The sequence below is a fragment of the Cetorhinus maximus genome, chromosome 6, assembly GCF_964194155.1.
Source record: "Cetorhinus maximus chromosome 6, sCetMax3.hap1.1, whole genome shotgun sequence".
Lineage (NCBI taxonomy): Eukaryota > Metazoa > Chordata > Chondrichthyes > Lamniformes > Cetorhinidae > Cetorhinus > Cetorhinus maximus.
Window position 1 is genome coordinate 1,090,774 of NC_135884.1, and position 16,536 is coordinate 1,107,309.

Here is a 16,536-nt window from a genome sequence, read left to right on the forward strand (position 1 = left end):
CAGATTTCCTTCCCTAAAGGGCGTTAGTGAACCAGGTGTGTATTTACGACAATCAGCAATTGTTTCATGGTTATCATCAGACTTTTAATTCCAGATTTTTGTTGGTATCAAATTTCACCATCTGCCATGGTGGGAGTTGAACCCAGGTCACCAGAGGATTACCCTGGGCCTCTGGAATAGTAGTCCAGTGACAATGCCACTATCTCCCGAACCATGGCACTGGACAGGCAACACAGCCGTGTGGCCGCATGCTCTCGATTGCAGAGAACTGTGTCTATCCCTCTGACTTTACTGTTCTCTACCATTATTACATTCCTATTAACTCTCCCTGCTTGAATGGCTTCATGTACCACGGTGCCATGGTCAGTTTGCTTATCCACCTTGTAGCTCTTGCTTTCATCCATACAGGTTGCAAGAATCTCGAACTTGTTGGACAATTGCAAGGGTTGAGGCTCCTCCACTTCTACCTTCTACATCCCCATACCTGCCTCACTCACAGTCACACCCTCCTGTCCCTGAACATAGACCAAATCAGAAGGTCCTATCATAAGGAGTCTGATTGCTTCCTGGGATAAAACATCCAGGTAACTTTCCCCCTCCCTGATGCATTGCAGTGTCTACAGCTCGGCCTCCAGCTCAATAACTCTGAGCTGAAGCTCCTCAAGCCACAGACACTTACTGCGGACAGGTTTGGCCCGGATCACACTGGTGTCCAGTAGGTCCCACTTATGCAGTCATAACACATCACCTGCCCTGCTATTTTTATGATGTGTTAATTAATTTATTTTCTGAATTAAATATAATTACTCTCACAATTTACTTCTGCTGGTAAAGCTTAATAAAACCTTACAAATACTAATAAATTAGATTAATTTTCAAAGGAAAATACTCACCAACCACTTTCCTGTTTCCCTGTGACATCAGGCTTTGATTCTTTTCCAGTTGTGGTCCATCCATAGACTTGACCCAGCCTCAATGTGAACTCTCACCGCCCTCTCCTGACTTGCACCTCTTTTCAAGACTCGCCATGCTCTCCCCTCTTGCTAAACTTAATTTAGGATTGCACTGGCACACACCTCTGGAGAACATGGCAGAAAGCTATAGGTCTGCTTGCCCTCCCTGTACATTCAATATTAATGTAACTTTAAAAAACTGAGACAGCACTACTTTTGAAGATGAATAATTTTTTCCAATTGATTATCAGCTCTTTTGAAGAAATACCTTCAATACTGAACTCTTCAATAACAGCAGCTACAGTTTTGGAAATACATGACCAAATCAAACACCTAATAATGCATCCAATCTTTTATTTATCCCTACTCTGAGAAAAGTAGGGGTGGGGTGGGGTGGGGGACGGAAAGATTTGTTCAATCTTTTTACACAGCTCTAAGCAACCATTTTACTGATAGAGGCAGTTAAGATCCTTGGTAATAATCTGCCAAACCACAGCAGGCTCAAATGCACTGCACAACTGTATCTCTGGCCCAAGTTTCCACTCTTGAGATTTTTAGTTCCAGATGTCTTGAGGTCACACAGCCCCAAATACTACTGCATTTAACTGTACATGAATGAATAAAAAAAAAATTTAGTATCTTACTTCAGCTGTAATAATACTTACTACCAATTGGAGCTGGCCTGTTCTCAGAGTCCTTCTCAAACTCTGCATTCTTGGTCTCTGCCCAACTTTTCCAGACACCAAGGCCTTCCTCTGGTTTCAAGGTGTTTGGCAAAAGCACTTCTGGAGGCGGAGGTGGTTGAGATTCCACCTCAGCAACCTGCACTGATTGAGCCTAGTGACGAAAAAGGGAAATGCTTTCAGAATGCTTATAATGTCGTAGTAAATTCAGGAAACATTTACCCGCTACGAACAATAAATATAAAACAGCACAAAACTGAAAGAGACTCATCAAATATGGGCTAGCTGCTTTATCCTGTAAGTACAGAATAGATGAGGCCCTGCAAACCACTTATTGGAGTTTCACTCTTTTCTGTAACATTGCTCCCTTAGGCTTTTGGGTTTTATATCGAACCTTTTTCTCTCGAGCTTTTATGGAAATAGACTTATTGATGTAAATTGCCCTTGCAGAGTTGAGATATCCGGGGTTTAACAGTTAGCTTATTAACACTCTGCTAACTGAATTAAGTTGTTTCATACTATGTTTTACGCTTAGCTCAAATTGGCAGGCAGTATAAGCTTGCATGGGCAGCTGTTAAATTTTACAATCAGAGATATCAAAAATTATTTCACAAAATGCTAATACATGAAACAAATGAGAAATGTGTTAATTATATGGAAGAACTGTTTTTGAATACAAGGAGTTTTTTTGCCAAAGAGTTCCAATTACGGCAAGGCTGAGTCAGTAATTGTCTTTTTCCATCTCTTTGGAACCAGTCTAGACAACTTCTCTTCCCTTGTGTTCAGGAATCTAAGTTTCTGATCTGCAGACACCAGGATTTGGTGAGTATTTTTTCCTCTATACCCTGGTTTAAAACTTATGGTCCTACTCTATTACTTTTCAAAAATAGGAGAGCCACAAAAATATGAATCTTATACTTTTGTTATACACAGGTACACATGCAAGTTCAATTAGATTGCTACAATCCAGGTGTGTGGGTCTAGACATGTTACTAGATGCTGACAACTCAATAAATCATTAGCTCAAGTTCCCACAATTATTTAAATTAGTATGGGTGAAATTGAACGCAAAGTACAGTAACTCAGGAATTAAACATCTCAATTTGGTTTTGATCAACAACCAGAATTTGATCTAATTAAAAATGAAATATGTATAATCTGCATATTGGTAGCAGATTCTTCCAGAAAAATGGAGGGGAATGTATTATGAACTGTTTTAATAACCAAATTCTGTTGAGGCACAGGGGTGATGAAGAATTAACTAAGATGTGTTACATTTATTTTTCTCTATTTTAAGTTTTGAATTCTTCAAACTCCATTTGAAGATCAATGTTCAGATTGGAATTCAATCCATTTAGGAATTTCCTGCCACCTTAAAGATGTATTATGCAAACTCAATGTTGCAGATGTAGCAAAAACCAGACAAAAGCATTTCCACTGGAGCTCTATATAGGGAGAATGAATACATATGATCACAGCACTGCATTTGTTTCAGGTTCAGAACAGGGTGCTATCCCAGGACAGTTTAAGCAGTGAATTTAGAACTATGTAATAGTTTTGATATATTTTAGGATTGTGTTTATGCGGTTATCAGCCAGATGACGATAACCAAAGGGTTTTGAGTAATTAAAGAATGAATATTCAGTGTAATCAATGGATCACCTACAATAGATCAGGGAGGAATAAGAGGTCAAGCTTCTTATACATGAGCATATTCTGAAAAAGCAATTTGCAAGTTTCTAAAAACTATATAACATGCATCTAGCTATTTCCTACTCCTTCGAAAAGTTTTATAAGAATTCATAGTAAGTTATAAAACTTAGAAATTTAGATAGCACATTGTGCAGGGGTACATTAAAGGAACTAGGGGAAAATAAAGAGGAAGTGATTAGATGGACACTAAGCTTGTGGTTAAAGCCTTTGGTTGTTGGAGGGAAGGCCAAGGGAGTTGAGACTTCTAATGTTTTGAGGTCTTGGTAAAGAGTAAGAGGAAACAAGATGAGTTTGAGGGAGAGGGCAGAGGATATAGAACGTCACAGAATCACACGTACATGGAGTTCAGGAGGTACAAGATAGAGAGATACGGGAGTAGCACAAATTGCAGGAACATCAGCAAACTGAGACAAGATCATGCAGATTTATTGAAATGACACGAATAAGATAAAGACAATGGTCCGTAAATCAGATATTTAAACAGAGAAGATAATAAGATCACAGAATTGTTACAACACAGAAGACGACCATTTGGCCTATCCTGTCTATACTGGCTTCCCAAATTATATACTGGTACAATACAGGAAGCCATTCAGTCCATTGTTCCTGTGCCAGCTCTTTCAGTAGTTACCCAATTAGTTTCCCTCCCCTGCAATGTTTCCTTTTCAAGTATTTGTCCAATTTGTTTTTGAATTTTGAAAGTTAGGACTGAATGTGCTTCCAGTGGTACATTCATGCGGTACATTCCAGATCGCAGATCGCTGCGTAAGAAGAATTTTCATTTGCCTTCTGGTTCTTTTGCCAATTATCTTAAATCGGTTCTCTGCTTACTGATTCCTGCTGTCAGTGGAAATAAGTTTCTCCATAGCTCCTCTAACAAAATCTCTCAATTTGGAATATCTATTAATCCAGAGGCATGAGTTCAAATCCCACCACAGAAGCTGGGGAATTTAAATTCAATTAATTAAATCTGGAATAAAAACTAGGCTCAGTAGTAGTGACCAGATTGTCATAAAAACCCATCTGGTTCACTAATGTCCTTTAGGGAAGGAAATCTGCCATCCTTACCTGGTCTGGCCTATATGTGACTCCGACCCACAGCAATGTGGTTGACTCAAAAATGCCCTCTGAAATGAGGGGCTCTGAAAAGCCTCTGTTGTAATTAAGGTGGCAGCTCATCACTGCCATCTCAAGAGCAATTAAGAATGGGCAATAAGCAACACCCACATTCCCAGAATCAATAAAAACATCAACTTCTACTGTTCTAAAAATAATAATTTTAGTTTCTCCAATCTCTCCACATAACCAGAGTAACTTATCCCCGGTACCATTCTGGCAAATTTCCTCTGCTCCTTTTCAAAGACCTTGACATCCCTCCTAAAGTGTGGTGACCACAACTCTCAATACTCCAGCCAAGGTTAACCAGTGATTTCTAAAGGTTTAGCATAGCTTCCTTTCTTTTGACTTGATCCTTCTAATAAAGCCAAGGATCCCATAGGCTTTAACAGCTTTAATTTGTCCTGCCCACTTCAACGATTTGTGTAGATCCACCGACCGATCTCTGCTTCTGTACTTCCTCCAAAATTGGATCACTTCGTTTATATGCGCCTCCTCATTCTTACCAAAAATTTTGTTCTGAATTTACTGCATTAAATTCCACTTGCAGCATGTCTGCCCATTTCACCAGTTTGTGTTCTCCTGTACTCTGTTACTACACTCCTCACTATTTAGAACATTTCCAAGCTTTCTGTCAGCTGCAAACTGAAATTCTGTCCTGCATATCGAGAGCAGAAAAGTGCAGTGGCCCTAATATCGATCCCTAAGGGCCACTGTTGTACACCTCCTTGCTGTTTGGACATATGTTCACTATTACTCTGCTTTTGGTTCCTTAGTCAGTTTCATATCCCTGCTACCACTGCCCCCTTTAATCACACCGATTTGAATTTTGATAAATTACATTACGGACCTGTTAGCAAACAGCTTTTGAAAGTCTATATACACAACACCAACAATACAATCTGCACCAACCCTTCATCATTGAAGAACAAAATCAAGTTTGTCAGACACTTTTTCAACAAATCTGTACTGACTGACATTGATCAACTTATGTTCTCCAAGTGATAATTTTATCCCTGATTTAACCCCTCAAAACAGTTTCCCCATCACTGGTTAGGCTGGTCTTTAGCTTCTGTATTTATCCTTTCCCTTTCTGAACAGAGATGTAACATTTGCAATCCTCTAGTCATCTACAGCACACATATCCCATGAGGATTGTAAGACTGTAAACATGCTTCTGCTTTTTCAACCCTTACTTCCCTCAGCAACCTTGAATGCATCCTATCTGGACATACTGACTTGTCTGCTTTGAGCGCTGCCAACCTTTTAAGTCCCCCCTTTATTTTAATCGTATCAAATTTCTCCTTCTCCTTTGCTGAAACATTGGAAGTATTCTCTTTAGTGAAGACAGATGCAAAGTACTCGTTTAGTACCTCAGCCACACCAGCTGCCTCTATAGTTCATGTTGGCACTTTTCTTCATCACACAGTCAACAGTGAATATTCACTAGTGAGCCAGTTTCAGACCTACCCACTCAAAACATGATTTAAGTTAAAAATATACAATTCATGAAGGGCAGTGAAAATAAGTCATTAAAGAAACTCTTGTTGGATTACAGCTCCTTGACCTTAAGTAGCATCAAGCATCTCAGCAAGGTAGCCATTTTTTAACTACAAGCTGAGAAAGGGATTGTTGGCATGGGTCTGGACCCAGGGAATGGGTCACAGCTGATCTTCCCTTTGCCCAACATTCACATATGAGTAGGTTAAAATGGGCGTCACTTGTCAGTAATCAGCCAGAAGCAGAGCTGATTTTATTTCCCCCATGCTCTTTAATCCAGGAGGCACCTAACCGCAGATCCTGGCCCGGCTAGCTCAGCACAGCCCAGGCCCAGATTGGAATCTAGGACTGTCTTGAGCAAAGTGATGACATAATGCTAGCAGATTACAACTGCTCTGCGCTTTTTCCAAAATTTACAGTCCAACTCTTACCTGTAGCTGTTGAGGCTGATGCTGCTGCTGGGGATCCCACAGCTGCACTGATTGCGTTTGTGTCTGGTACGGTCCTCCCACTGCTTGTACTGCCACTGGAATATGGATGTTGCCGTTCATGAACTGTGCTGGAAAGATGGTATTGGCCAGCGTATGAACTACCTCTTCGTGAGAATTCTTCATCACAGATCCAGAGGTCACCAATTTATCCTTATCGTCCTCCAACTTCACAGCTGCTACAGCAGTAGGTGAACCTACTTGCACAACGTTGTAGGCCTCCTGAGGGATGGTTACGTGTGTGGCAGTCTGTTGTTGCATATCAGTACGAGGTTGTGTGGAATACACAGGGATGGCCCACGTCTCCCCACTAGGGCTGGTGATTGTACCAGCTGCTGTTGTATAGAGGTGAGCACTGTCCACTGTCAAAAGGTCAGGTCTTAGAGACACATAGCCTTGTTGCTGCCCCTGTGGAATAGCCAGCACTGTGGCTACGGGCTGCCCAGTAATAGTGTATGAAACAGTGATTGGCATGTCAACCTTGCGTTTCTTGACTGGTTGGAGTACATTTGAAGTACTGGACCGCCGTTCCCCTTCACGGGGAGACCCTTGTTGTTGAGTGGGAGAGAGGGTGCTCACTGTTTGAATCTGAATCTGCTGAGTTTGGCCAGAGACAAGCTGAGCTTGGATCTGTTGCTGCTGAATGTGTTCATCAGAGATTTCTGACGTTTGCATTTGCTGGGAAGGCTGAATGTGTTGCACAGAGATCTGAGTGGCCTGAAGCTGCTGAGCTGTGGTAGGACTATGCATGGCCTGAATCTGCTGTGAAGACTGTTGCTGCTGGGCAGTAACTGGCTGTGACTGCACCTGTACCTGAATCTGATCAGGTGATGGATGGAGCTGGGGAGACAGCTGCTGTGCGGAGACGTGCTGTGGCGATTGCTGCACCTGAACCTGAACCTGGAAGAAACATGACAAGCACATACATTTTGAAAAAGGGTTCAGAATTATATCCTTTTAACATCCTAGCCATATATCTGTAGCCATTTAAAAACATGAAATGGATGAGGGTGGAGGTGTAATAGTTTTAAGTTAATGCACAGTAAAACTTTATTTAAATGTGGATTCTGCATTGACCTTGGGTGATCTTGAAAACTTTTGTTTAATGATTGGCTTTTTTGGGCAAGTTCCACCATTTTAATTTTAAAAATTGGCTTGTATAATTAAACAAGTTTATGCATTACATGAAATGTTACAGGAAAGTAAAACAATATAATCCTAACCAAACCTAACATAGCCTAGTTGAATTGACCAGACAAGAAGCGTTACCATAACGCTTGATGCCAACTGCTTTGATTGTCCAGCAAGGAAGTGTCAAATGCACAATGTAGGTTACTCAGAAAATGACAAATAAATTGCATTCTTTCACTCTCTCATCTGCCAAAATTCCTGAATGATCATTTGACATGCGAGAGGTTATGCTGAATGTTAGCAGCCTGTGATGGAGTACATAGTAGCCAAGTCTAAACCTGCTCTCATCCATAGGCCACAGAAGTGCGCTTCCAGCAAACGTGCTGGAACGATGGGCAGAAAAAGGGGGAGCTCCATCAAGCCTTGTGTGATTGCTAGGTCATTGTGACTAAACATTTCCTATTCTTCCCGTCATTTAAACTCCTGAAGGAGAAAACAAACCAAACCCCATGGCCATTAAGCAGAAAAAAAAGCATCTGGAAAATTCCTCTCCAAGTCTCTCAGAGGATTGAAACTTGTCCACGAGACCACATAGGCCGAATGTGATCTGTGAAACCACGTACCTCCAATGATGCAATTCGTCCTAGCAACCTCATGAAGGCATGTCAGAGGGCCATTCTCTGGGATAGAAGCAGCCTAACAATTAATCCATTCTCACTTTTTCTTAAAACACATGTTTCTCCCAAATCTATTAAAAGACACGTCATCTAGGCTCTTCATTATTTGATAAAATCACATTGACACTAAGTCTATACAGAGTAAACAGACCTAGCTCCTTAAACCCTTAAATTCACATCTGAACCCTTCCCCAACTCCTCACCATCACCCATCAGTTGAGGGGACCAAAACTAGGTTCACTGCTCCAGATGTGGTATAAGCAGCAGCCTCTTTAATGCACTGAAATATTCAATTAATACAACCCACCACCATTAGCTTCAGTTTCTTAGCATAGGCCCTGAACCTTAAGATGATCTGTACACAATATTTCAATCCGTTTCTCTCAACTTCTATGAGTATTGTTGCCTATATGTGTATTGTGTTGATCCTATCAATACGCATGGCACCAGGTATATCTAGGTTAAATGCCATTTGTCAAAGTGTGGCCCCTTCCTCAGCAAAACTAAATTTATTAGATTGCACTCCTCTACAAATTTACTGAATATACTCCCAATATCGTTGACATGGTCATTCATAAGAACAGCAAGTTCCTTCATCATTGCTAGGTCAAAATCTTGGAACACTATCTAACAGCACTGTGTGACTACCTACGCCATACAGAATGCAGCAGTTCAAGGCAGCAGAGCTCACCACTGTCCCCTCAAGGACAATGACTGTTGGCCATGCCAGCAAAGTTCACATCCCATGAACAAATTGTCACTGTAGAAGGGCCAATGCGGAGAAGCAAGAGGTGATACATTTTGGACATGGACAGACAATATAAAATAAGGGGTGAAATTTTGAAGGGGGTGCAGGAGCAGAGGGACCTGAGTGTATATGTGCATAGATTTTTGAAGGTGGGAGGACAAGTGGAGAGAGCAGTTAATAAAGCATATAGTATCCTGGGCTTTATTAATAGAGGCATAAAGTACAAGAGCAGGGAGGTTATGCTGAGCTTATATAAAAAACTAATTAGACCTCAGATGGAGTAGTGTACACAGTTCTGGCCACCACACTTTAGGAAAGGTGTAAATGCATTGGAGAGAGTGAAGAGTTTACAAGAATGATTCCAGGGATGAGAAACTTCAGCTATGAAGCTAAGGCTGAGGAGGAAGCTAAGAAGAGATTTGATAGAGGCATTCATAATCATGATGCAGCTGGATAGAGTAGATAGGGAGAAACTGTTCCCACTCATAAAAGGATCAAGAATGAGAGGGCACAGATTTAAAGTGATTTGCAAAAGAAGCAAATGTGATGTGAGAAAAAACATTTTCACACAGCGAGTGGTTCAAGTCTAGAACACACTGCCTGGAAGTGTGATGGAGGTCAGTTCAATCAAGGCATTCAAGAGGGCATTGGATGATTATTTAAATAGAAACAATGTGCAAGGCAGGAGACTGGCACAAAGTCATGATGGTCCTTTGGAGAGTCGGTGTGAACACAATGGGTCGAATGGCCTCCTTCTGCGCCATAAAAATTCAGTGATTCTGAGAACAAATCCCTGGGAGATAGCATCAGTCTCTCCAGGGTGAACCATACCTTTTCTGGTTGCAGAACTGGAGCCAACTCTTAATCCGGCATATCAAATTCCCAAAGAGGTCACTGGATAACAATCACAGGAAAAAGCCAGGGGTCATTTTCCTAGCCCATGGCAGAGACCAAATTGTAGCATACATTCCACTAAGCCGAGTGTTTAAACACAGGCTAGGTAGTACTTTCTGGTGTTTACACCTGCAACAACCTCACTGAACCACATCATTCGGGTAAGACCACACAATCCCCAACCATGTATTACTCTAAATATTGGAGATATGCTCAGCTCCAAGGAAACATCACCATTATTGCTTTCCATTGATATTTAATATTTGTGAACCTTCAGCCTCAAACCCAAGCTCATTTCACATACAAGATATTCTCCCATCAATGGCTGGGAAACAGAAAAGCATTACTCTTGACATACTGATCGCATCCCATGAATGAAACAAAACTGCACTTCACTGGCCAGGCCAGCATTTATTGCCCTTGAGAAGGTGGTGGTGAGCTGCCTCTTGAACTGCTGTAGTCCATGTGGTGTAGGTACACCCACAGTGCTGTTAGGGAGGGAGTTCCAGGATTTTGACCCAGCGACAGTGAAGGAATGGAGTCATAGAGGTCCACATCACAGAAAACGGCCCTTCGAGCCTGCGCCAGTCAAACAAGTACCTAACTATTCTAATTCCATTTTTCAGCACTAGGCCCATAGCCTTGTATGCCATGGCATTGCAAGTGCACATTCAAATACTTCTTAAATGCTATGAGGGCTTCTGCCTCTACCACCCTTTCAGGCAGTGAGTTCCAGATTCCCACCACCCTCTGGGTGAAAGAATTCTTCCTCACATCCCCTCTAAACCTCCTGCCCCTTACCTTAAATCTATGCCCCCTGGTTTATTGATCCCTCCAACAAGGGTAAAAGTTCCTTCCTGTCTACCCTATCTATGCCCCTCATAATTTTATACACCTCAATCATGTCCCCCCTCAATCTCCTCTGCTCCAGGGAAAATAACCCCAGTCTATCCAATCTCCCCATATAACTAAAACTCTGCAGCCCAGGCAACATCCTGGTAAATCTTCTCTGCACTTTCTCTAGTGCAATCACATCCTTCCTACAATGTAGCTTCCAGAACTGCACACAATGCTCTAGCTGTGGCTTAACCAGCATTTTATACAGTTCTGGCATAACCTCCCTACTCTTATATTCAATGCCTCGGCTAATAAAGGCAAATATCCCATATGCCTTCTTAACCACCTTTTCTACCTGTCCCAATACCTTAAGGGACCGGTGGACATGCACACCAAGGTCCCTCTGATCCTCAGTATTTCCCAGGGTCCTACCATTCATCATTTATTCCCATGCCTTGTTTGTCCTGCCCCAGTGCATCACCTCACACTTATCCGGATTAAATTCCATTTGCCACTGATCAGCACATCTGACCAGCCTGTCTATATCCTCCTGTAATCTAAGGTTATGCCCCTCACTATTTACCACCCCACCAATTTTCGTGTCTTCTGCGAACTTACTGGAATAGCAATTTAGCTTCAAATCAGGATGGTGAGTGACTTGGAGGGGAACTTGCAAGTGGTGGGGTTCCCATCTATTTGCTGCCCTTGTCCTTCAGGTGGCAGTGGCCACAGGTTTGGAAGGTGCTGTCGTAGGAGCATTGGTGAGTTTCTGCAGTGCCTTTTGCAGATGGTACACACTACTGCCACTGTGTGCTGGAGGTGGGGGCAGTGAATGTTTAAGGTCATGAAATGGGTACTGATCAAGCAGGCTGCTTTGTCCTGTTTGGTCAAGTTTCTCAAGTGTTGTTCAGCTGCACTCATCCAGGCAAGTGGAGAGTATTCTATCACACTCCTGACTTGTGCGGTGTAAATGGAGGAGAGATTTAGGGAAGTCAGGAGGCAAGTTATTCACTGAATAATTCCCAGCCTTTGTCATGCTGGTGGATTAGATGCAGTTAAATATTTTAGCATTTTTATATTTTACAATAAAAGTCAGACCTATGAAAGGCTGGCCACTGGGATTAGATGAAATAAATAAATAAAGTAGTCAATTGTCTGCAATCATATTCTTCCAGAAACAAAATATTTTTCACTCACATTTGTCCCCAACCCATCAGTCTACCCTCAAGTCTGTAGTAGTGTCACTGACTGTTTAATCAAGCGGTACCTGCTCATCAAAGCTCAGTTTGGGTCCCGCCAAGGCTACCTCATTCATACGTGGAAAAAGAGCAGAATTTCAAAAAGGTATAGACTGTCCTCAGCATCAAGGCAGCATTTTACAAAGTGGGGCATCAAGGAGTCTAATCAATGGGAATCAGGGGGCAAACTCTCTACTGGCTGGAATTACACTTAGTACAAATGGAAGATTGCTGTGGTTATTGGAGGCCCAATTACCTCAGATCTAAAACATTACTGTAGCAGTTGCTCAGGCTAATGTCCAAGGCTCAAAGAGCTTCAGCTACTTCGTCAATAATCTTCTGTTCAACATAAGGTCTGAAGTGGGGATGTTTGCTGATGATTGTAGTGTTCAGTTCCATTCGTAGCTCCTCAGATAATGAAGCAAGACCTGGGCAATATCAAGGCCTGAGCTGATAAGTGGCAAACAATATTCTCGCCACACAACTGCTGGGAAATGACCACATACCCATAGCATTCATGGGATTACAGACACCAAATCCCCCATCAACATCTTGGTCACCATTAGTCAGAAACATAACTGGACTAATCAGATGAACACTGTGGCTACAGCAGCAAGTCTGAGGCTGGTTATTTTGTGGGAAGTAACTTACCTACTGACTTCTCAATGCCTTTTCAACCATTTTCAAGGCACAAGTCAGGAGAGTGGTGGAATACTCTCCATTTGTCTGGTATGTTGTTGGAGCTGCATTCATCAAGAAGCTTGACAGAGGTCAAAGCAGGCTGTTCGATTTGCACCCATGCACTGAGGCTGCATTGTGTACCGGCTACAAAATCACTAAGGCACCTTTGACAGCACCTTCCAAACCTGTGATTTCTACCACCTAGAAGAACAAGGGCAGCAGGCACATGGGAAAACCACCTTCAAGTTCCCCTCAAAGTCAAACACCATCTTGCTTGGAACTAGCTTGTTGTTCCTTCCGCATTACTGGATCAAAATCCTGGAGCTCCCTACCTAACAGCACTGAGTATATACAATTCATGGACTGTGGTGTTTCAAGTGGAATAAGTGATGAGCAATAAATGCTGGCCTTGTGAGCAACATCCACATCCCATGAATGAATAAAGGAATAAAAAACCAACCTCCCTTCCTGGCTCCCATTGTACCCAATATTGTAAATGGTTCCATTACTCAGGTACTGTCATTCTCATATTCAAAACTTCCATCAATCCCCTTTTCAATAACCTACTCTTGGCCCCTTGCCCTCGCCTCCCCATCTCCTACTTTCATTCCCTCTCAACAGTTCTTGAAGGTATTGTCTCCACCCAAATCCACAACTGCCTTTTCTACAACTCTGTCACCATCTCTCAATATCAAGCACTAAATCAAAGTCCTAACCAACGTCACAATTAACACCCTTCTCCATTGTGACCATGCTGCACTACCCCTCCTCAACTTTCCCACAGCCTTTGATACTGTTATCCACACCATCCTCCTCCAATGCCTTTCCTCTGTTATCCAGTTGAGTGGGAATGTCTTTGCTTGGTTCTACTCTTACTTATCCAATCATAGGCAGCAAATCTCCAGCAACAATTTTGGTTCTCATTCCCAGACTTATTTCTGAAGACCTCCCACACCACCACCAAACCCTAACTAGATCTATTCTTGGACACTCCCACTTCCTCATTTACACACGGTCACTTGGCAGCATCTGCAGACACTGGAATAGCTTCACATTTGCCGACCATAAGACAGGCACACATTCTAACCTGGTCTGCAGCGGACATTTTATAGCTATTAATTTTTAAATTCACCCAATCTCCCACTACGAAATCCCAAATAGAATTTTCATAAAATTCTGGATGTGCCGGTTTAGGATATTATACAAATCTCTGCAGTTACAGATCTACATTGAGTTCATACCTGGATTTGCTGTGCCTGTTGCTGGATCTGGTGCTCCTGCTGTTGTACAGTCGATGTTACAGGACATGCAAGTTCAAGCAGGGAGCCAGCTACCTCAGTGCTGTCTGTGTAGATGCAGTTTCCACCTTGTTGGTAAACAGTCATGGTGGCCTGCTGGAATTCTTGTAAGGCTTCAGGTCCTTTTGCAGCTAGTGACTCCAGAAATTCTTTCATTCGGTGTTGGGGGATAGTACGTGCTTTCAATCGAATGTATTCCTCAAACGACATAGTGTTATCCAATGAGTTATTCATGGTTACAGTTTCCCTGGATTCCTAGACCAAGGTTTAGAAAAAGAAAATTTGGATACTTGTCAACTCTAACTTTTCTTAAACCACACCTCTGCTAGGAGAGCAGGAAGGTGGTCTGCATCCAGCACTGAGTAATCAGAACTATAAAAGCATGATGAGCACAGATTTGGCTAAGCTTGACACATTCATGGCTTTTTCCCTCAATAAATTTTGCCACAAAAGCTAAACTTTTCAATTGTAAAGAAATAAACACAAAAAAATGTGAACATTATGACTAGAACTTGCATATACTGTGTCTTTGATACAAGACATCATGGTCTTAGGCTCCAATTTCCCCTGGAGCCAGCAACTGTATTGTACTCCATGACTGCTGCTGCACTCACTCAACTCATCTCAGATCAGTGCCTGTAGTCTCCCTCCTCACCACGATTTAATAATGTGCCTCGCTCTAGGATACGAGGAAGCCTGGTTAACGAGCATCATTCCAGTCCTCGCAGATGAATGAACATCTTTTTATTAGAAATCAGCTGTGGGGTAACTGAATTAGCTAGGTCAAAGGCCACAGAGATTATTAGACAGAAACTGGCTATTTGGCCAAAATCGCACTGGCACTGTTTCCCCATAAGCTGCCCCATCGACTCGCTGCCCCACTCACACTCCATGTCTTTTTAATTCTGACCTTTTTCCCCCCAAATTCCTTTTTCAAAGTAGTTTATGGAGTCTAATATGTTTAAGAATTGGAACCAAATTCTCCATGTGAAGACTTTGCTTCAACTATTTGTGATCATCTTAACTTGTGTCCTCCCCTCTTGTTGATAATTCATCACTTATTGAAGATCACCCCTTAACCTATTCACCTTGAATGAAAAGAGCTCCAAATTCTCAAGTCTCTTTATAGGTGTAACCTTCATTCCTGGTAACAACCTAGGGAATTTCTGAAGCACCTTTTACACTGTTTTTGGAAGTGGCAGTGAAGACTAATAGTATAATGGGGGGGGTGGGGTGGGAGCAGCGTGGGCATTTGTCTGCAGAGGCTCTTTCACAGAGGGACATTCAAGGTTTTAGAATTCTTTGAAGAGACAATAAAAAGGTTGATGCTAGGGTGAGACAGAGTGTGCCCACAGTAAGCTGGGCAATTCGGGTAAAAGACAGAAGATCAGACAGAGATGAATTTAAAGTGACACAGAACCAGTTTATACCCCCTAGAGGGCAAAACCTTGACTTGCAAAAAAGCAGCCGTAGAGGACTAAATAGGTAAGAGACAACTTAAAACTGAGAGGAAAAGCATTCAAAAATGCAAAAAAAGAAAGCATTTTATTGAACACACATTCTACTCACATCGATTAAGTCTTAAAAAAGAGTTAAGAGCCAACTAATGCTGAATGAAGGTGGATGGACAGGTTGATACAAGTGTCACTGGTTACATAATGAGAGATCAGGTGACACTATGGTCACATCAGGGAACAGGAGTCCATGTCCAAATGCAGCAAGACCCGGACAATATCCAGGATTGGGCTGACAAGTGACAAGTAACATTCGCGCCACACAAGTGTCAGACAATGACCACCTCCAATAAGACAGAATCTAACGATTGCCCCTTGACAGTCAATGACATCACTGAATCCCCCACTATCAACATCCTGGGGGGTTACCATTGACCAGAAAATGAACTGGACTAGACATATAAATACTGTGGTGACAAGAGAAGGTCAGAGGCTAGGAATCCTGTGACGAATAACTCATCAGCTGACTCCCCAAAGCCTGTCCACCATCTACAAGGCACAAGTCAGGAGTGTGATGGAATACTCCCCACTTACCTGAATGAGTGCAGCTCCCACAAAGCTTGACACCATGCAGGACAAAGCAGCCCGCTTAATTGGCACCCCATCCACAAACATTCACTCCCTCCACCATCGACGCACAGTAGCAGCAGTGTGTACCATCTACAGGCGATGGCATAGTGGTATTGTCGCTGGACTAGTAATCCAGAGACCCAGGGTAATGCTCTGGGGACCCGGGTTTGAATCCCGCCATGGCAGATGGTGGAATTTGAATTCAACAGAAATCTGGAATTAAAAGTCTAATGAAGAAACCATTGTCGATTGTTGTAAAAACCCACATGGTTCACTAATGTCCTTTAGGGAAGGAAATCTGTCGTCCTTACCTGGTCTGGCCTACATGTGACACCAGGCCCACAGCAATGTGGTTGACTCTTAAATACCCTCTGAAATGGCCTCGCAAGTCACTCAAGTTTTAACAAACCGCTACAAAGTCACAAAAAAAGGAATAAAACCTGATGGACCACCCGGCAACAATCTAGGCACCGGAAACAACAACGGCAATCTCAG

The 16,536-nt window shown here is 42.4% G+C and overlaps 1 protein-coding gene across 3 annotated transcripts in view; it reads right to left on the reverse strand.

Moving 5' to 3' along the window:
- qrich1 (glutamine-rich 1) overlaps window positions 1-16,536 on the reverse strand; it is a 61,822-nt gene that overhangs the window by 31,950 nt on the left and 13,336 nt on the right. For all 3 annotated transcript variants that reach the window (XM_078543044.1, XM_078543043.1, XM_078543042.1), the window contains exons 2-4: window positions 13,901-14,212; window positions 6,397-7,353; window positions 1,619-1,790 (exon numbers count right to left, since the gene is read on the reverse strand). In XM_078543044.1, coding sequence (XP_078399170.1) covers window positions 1,619-1,790; window positions 6,397-7,353; window positions 13,901-14,191 — 1,420 coding nt within the window. In that variant the 5' untranslated portion in view covers window positions 14,192-14,212. The remainder of the gene's footprint in view (window positions 1-1,618; window positions 1,791-6,396; window positions 7,354-13,900; window positions 14,213-16,536) is intronic.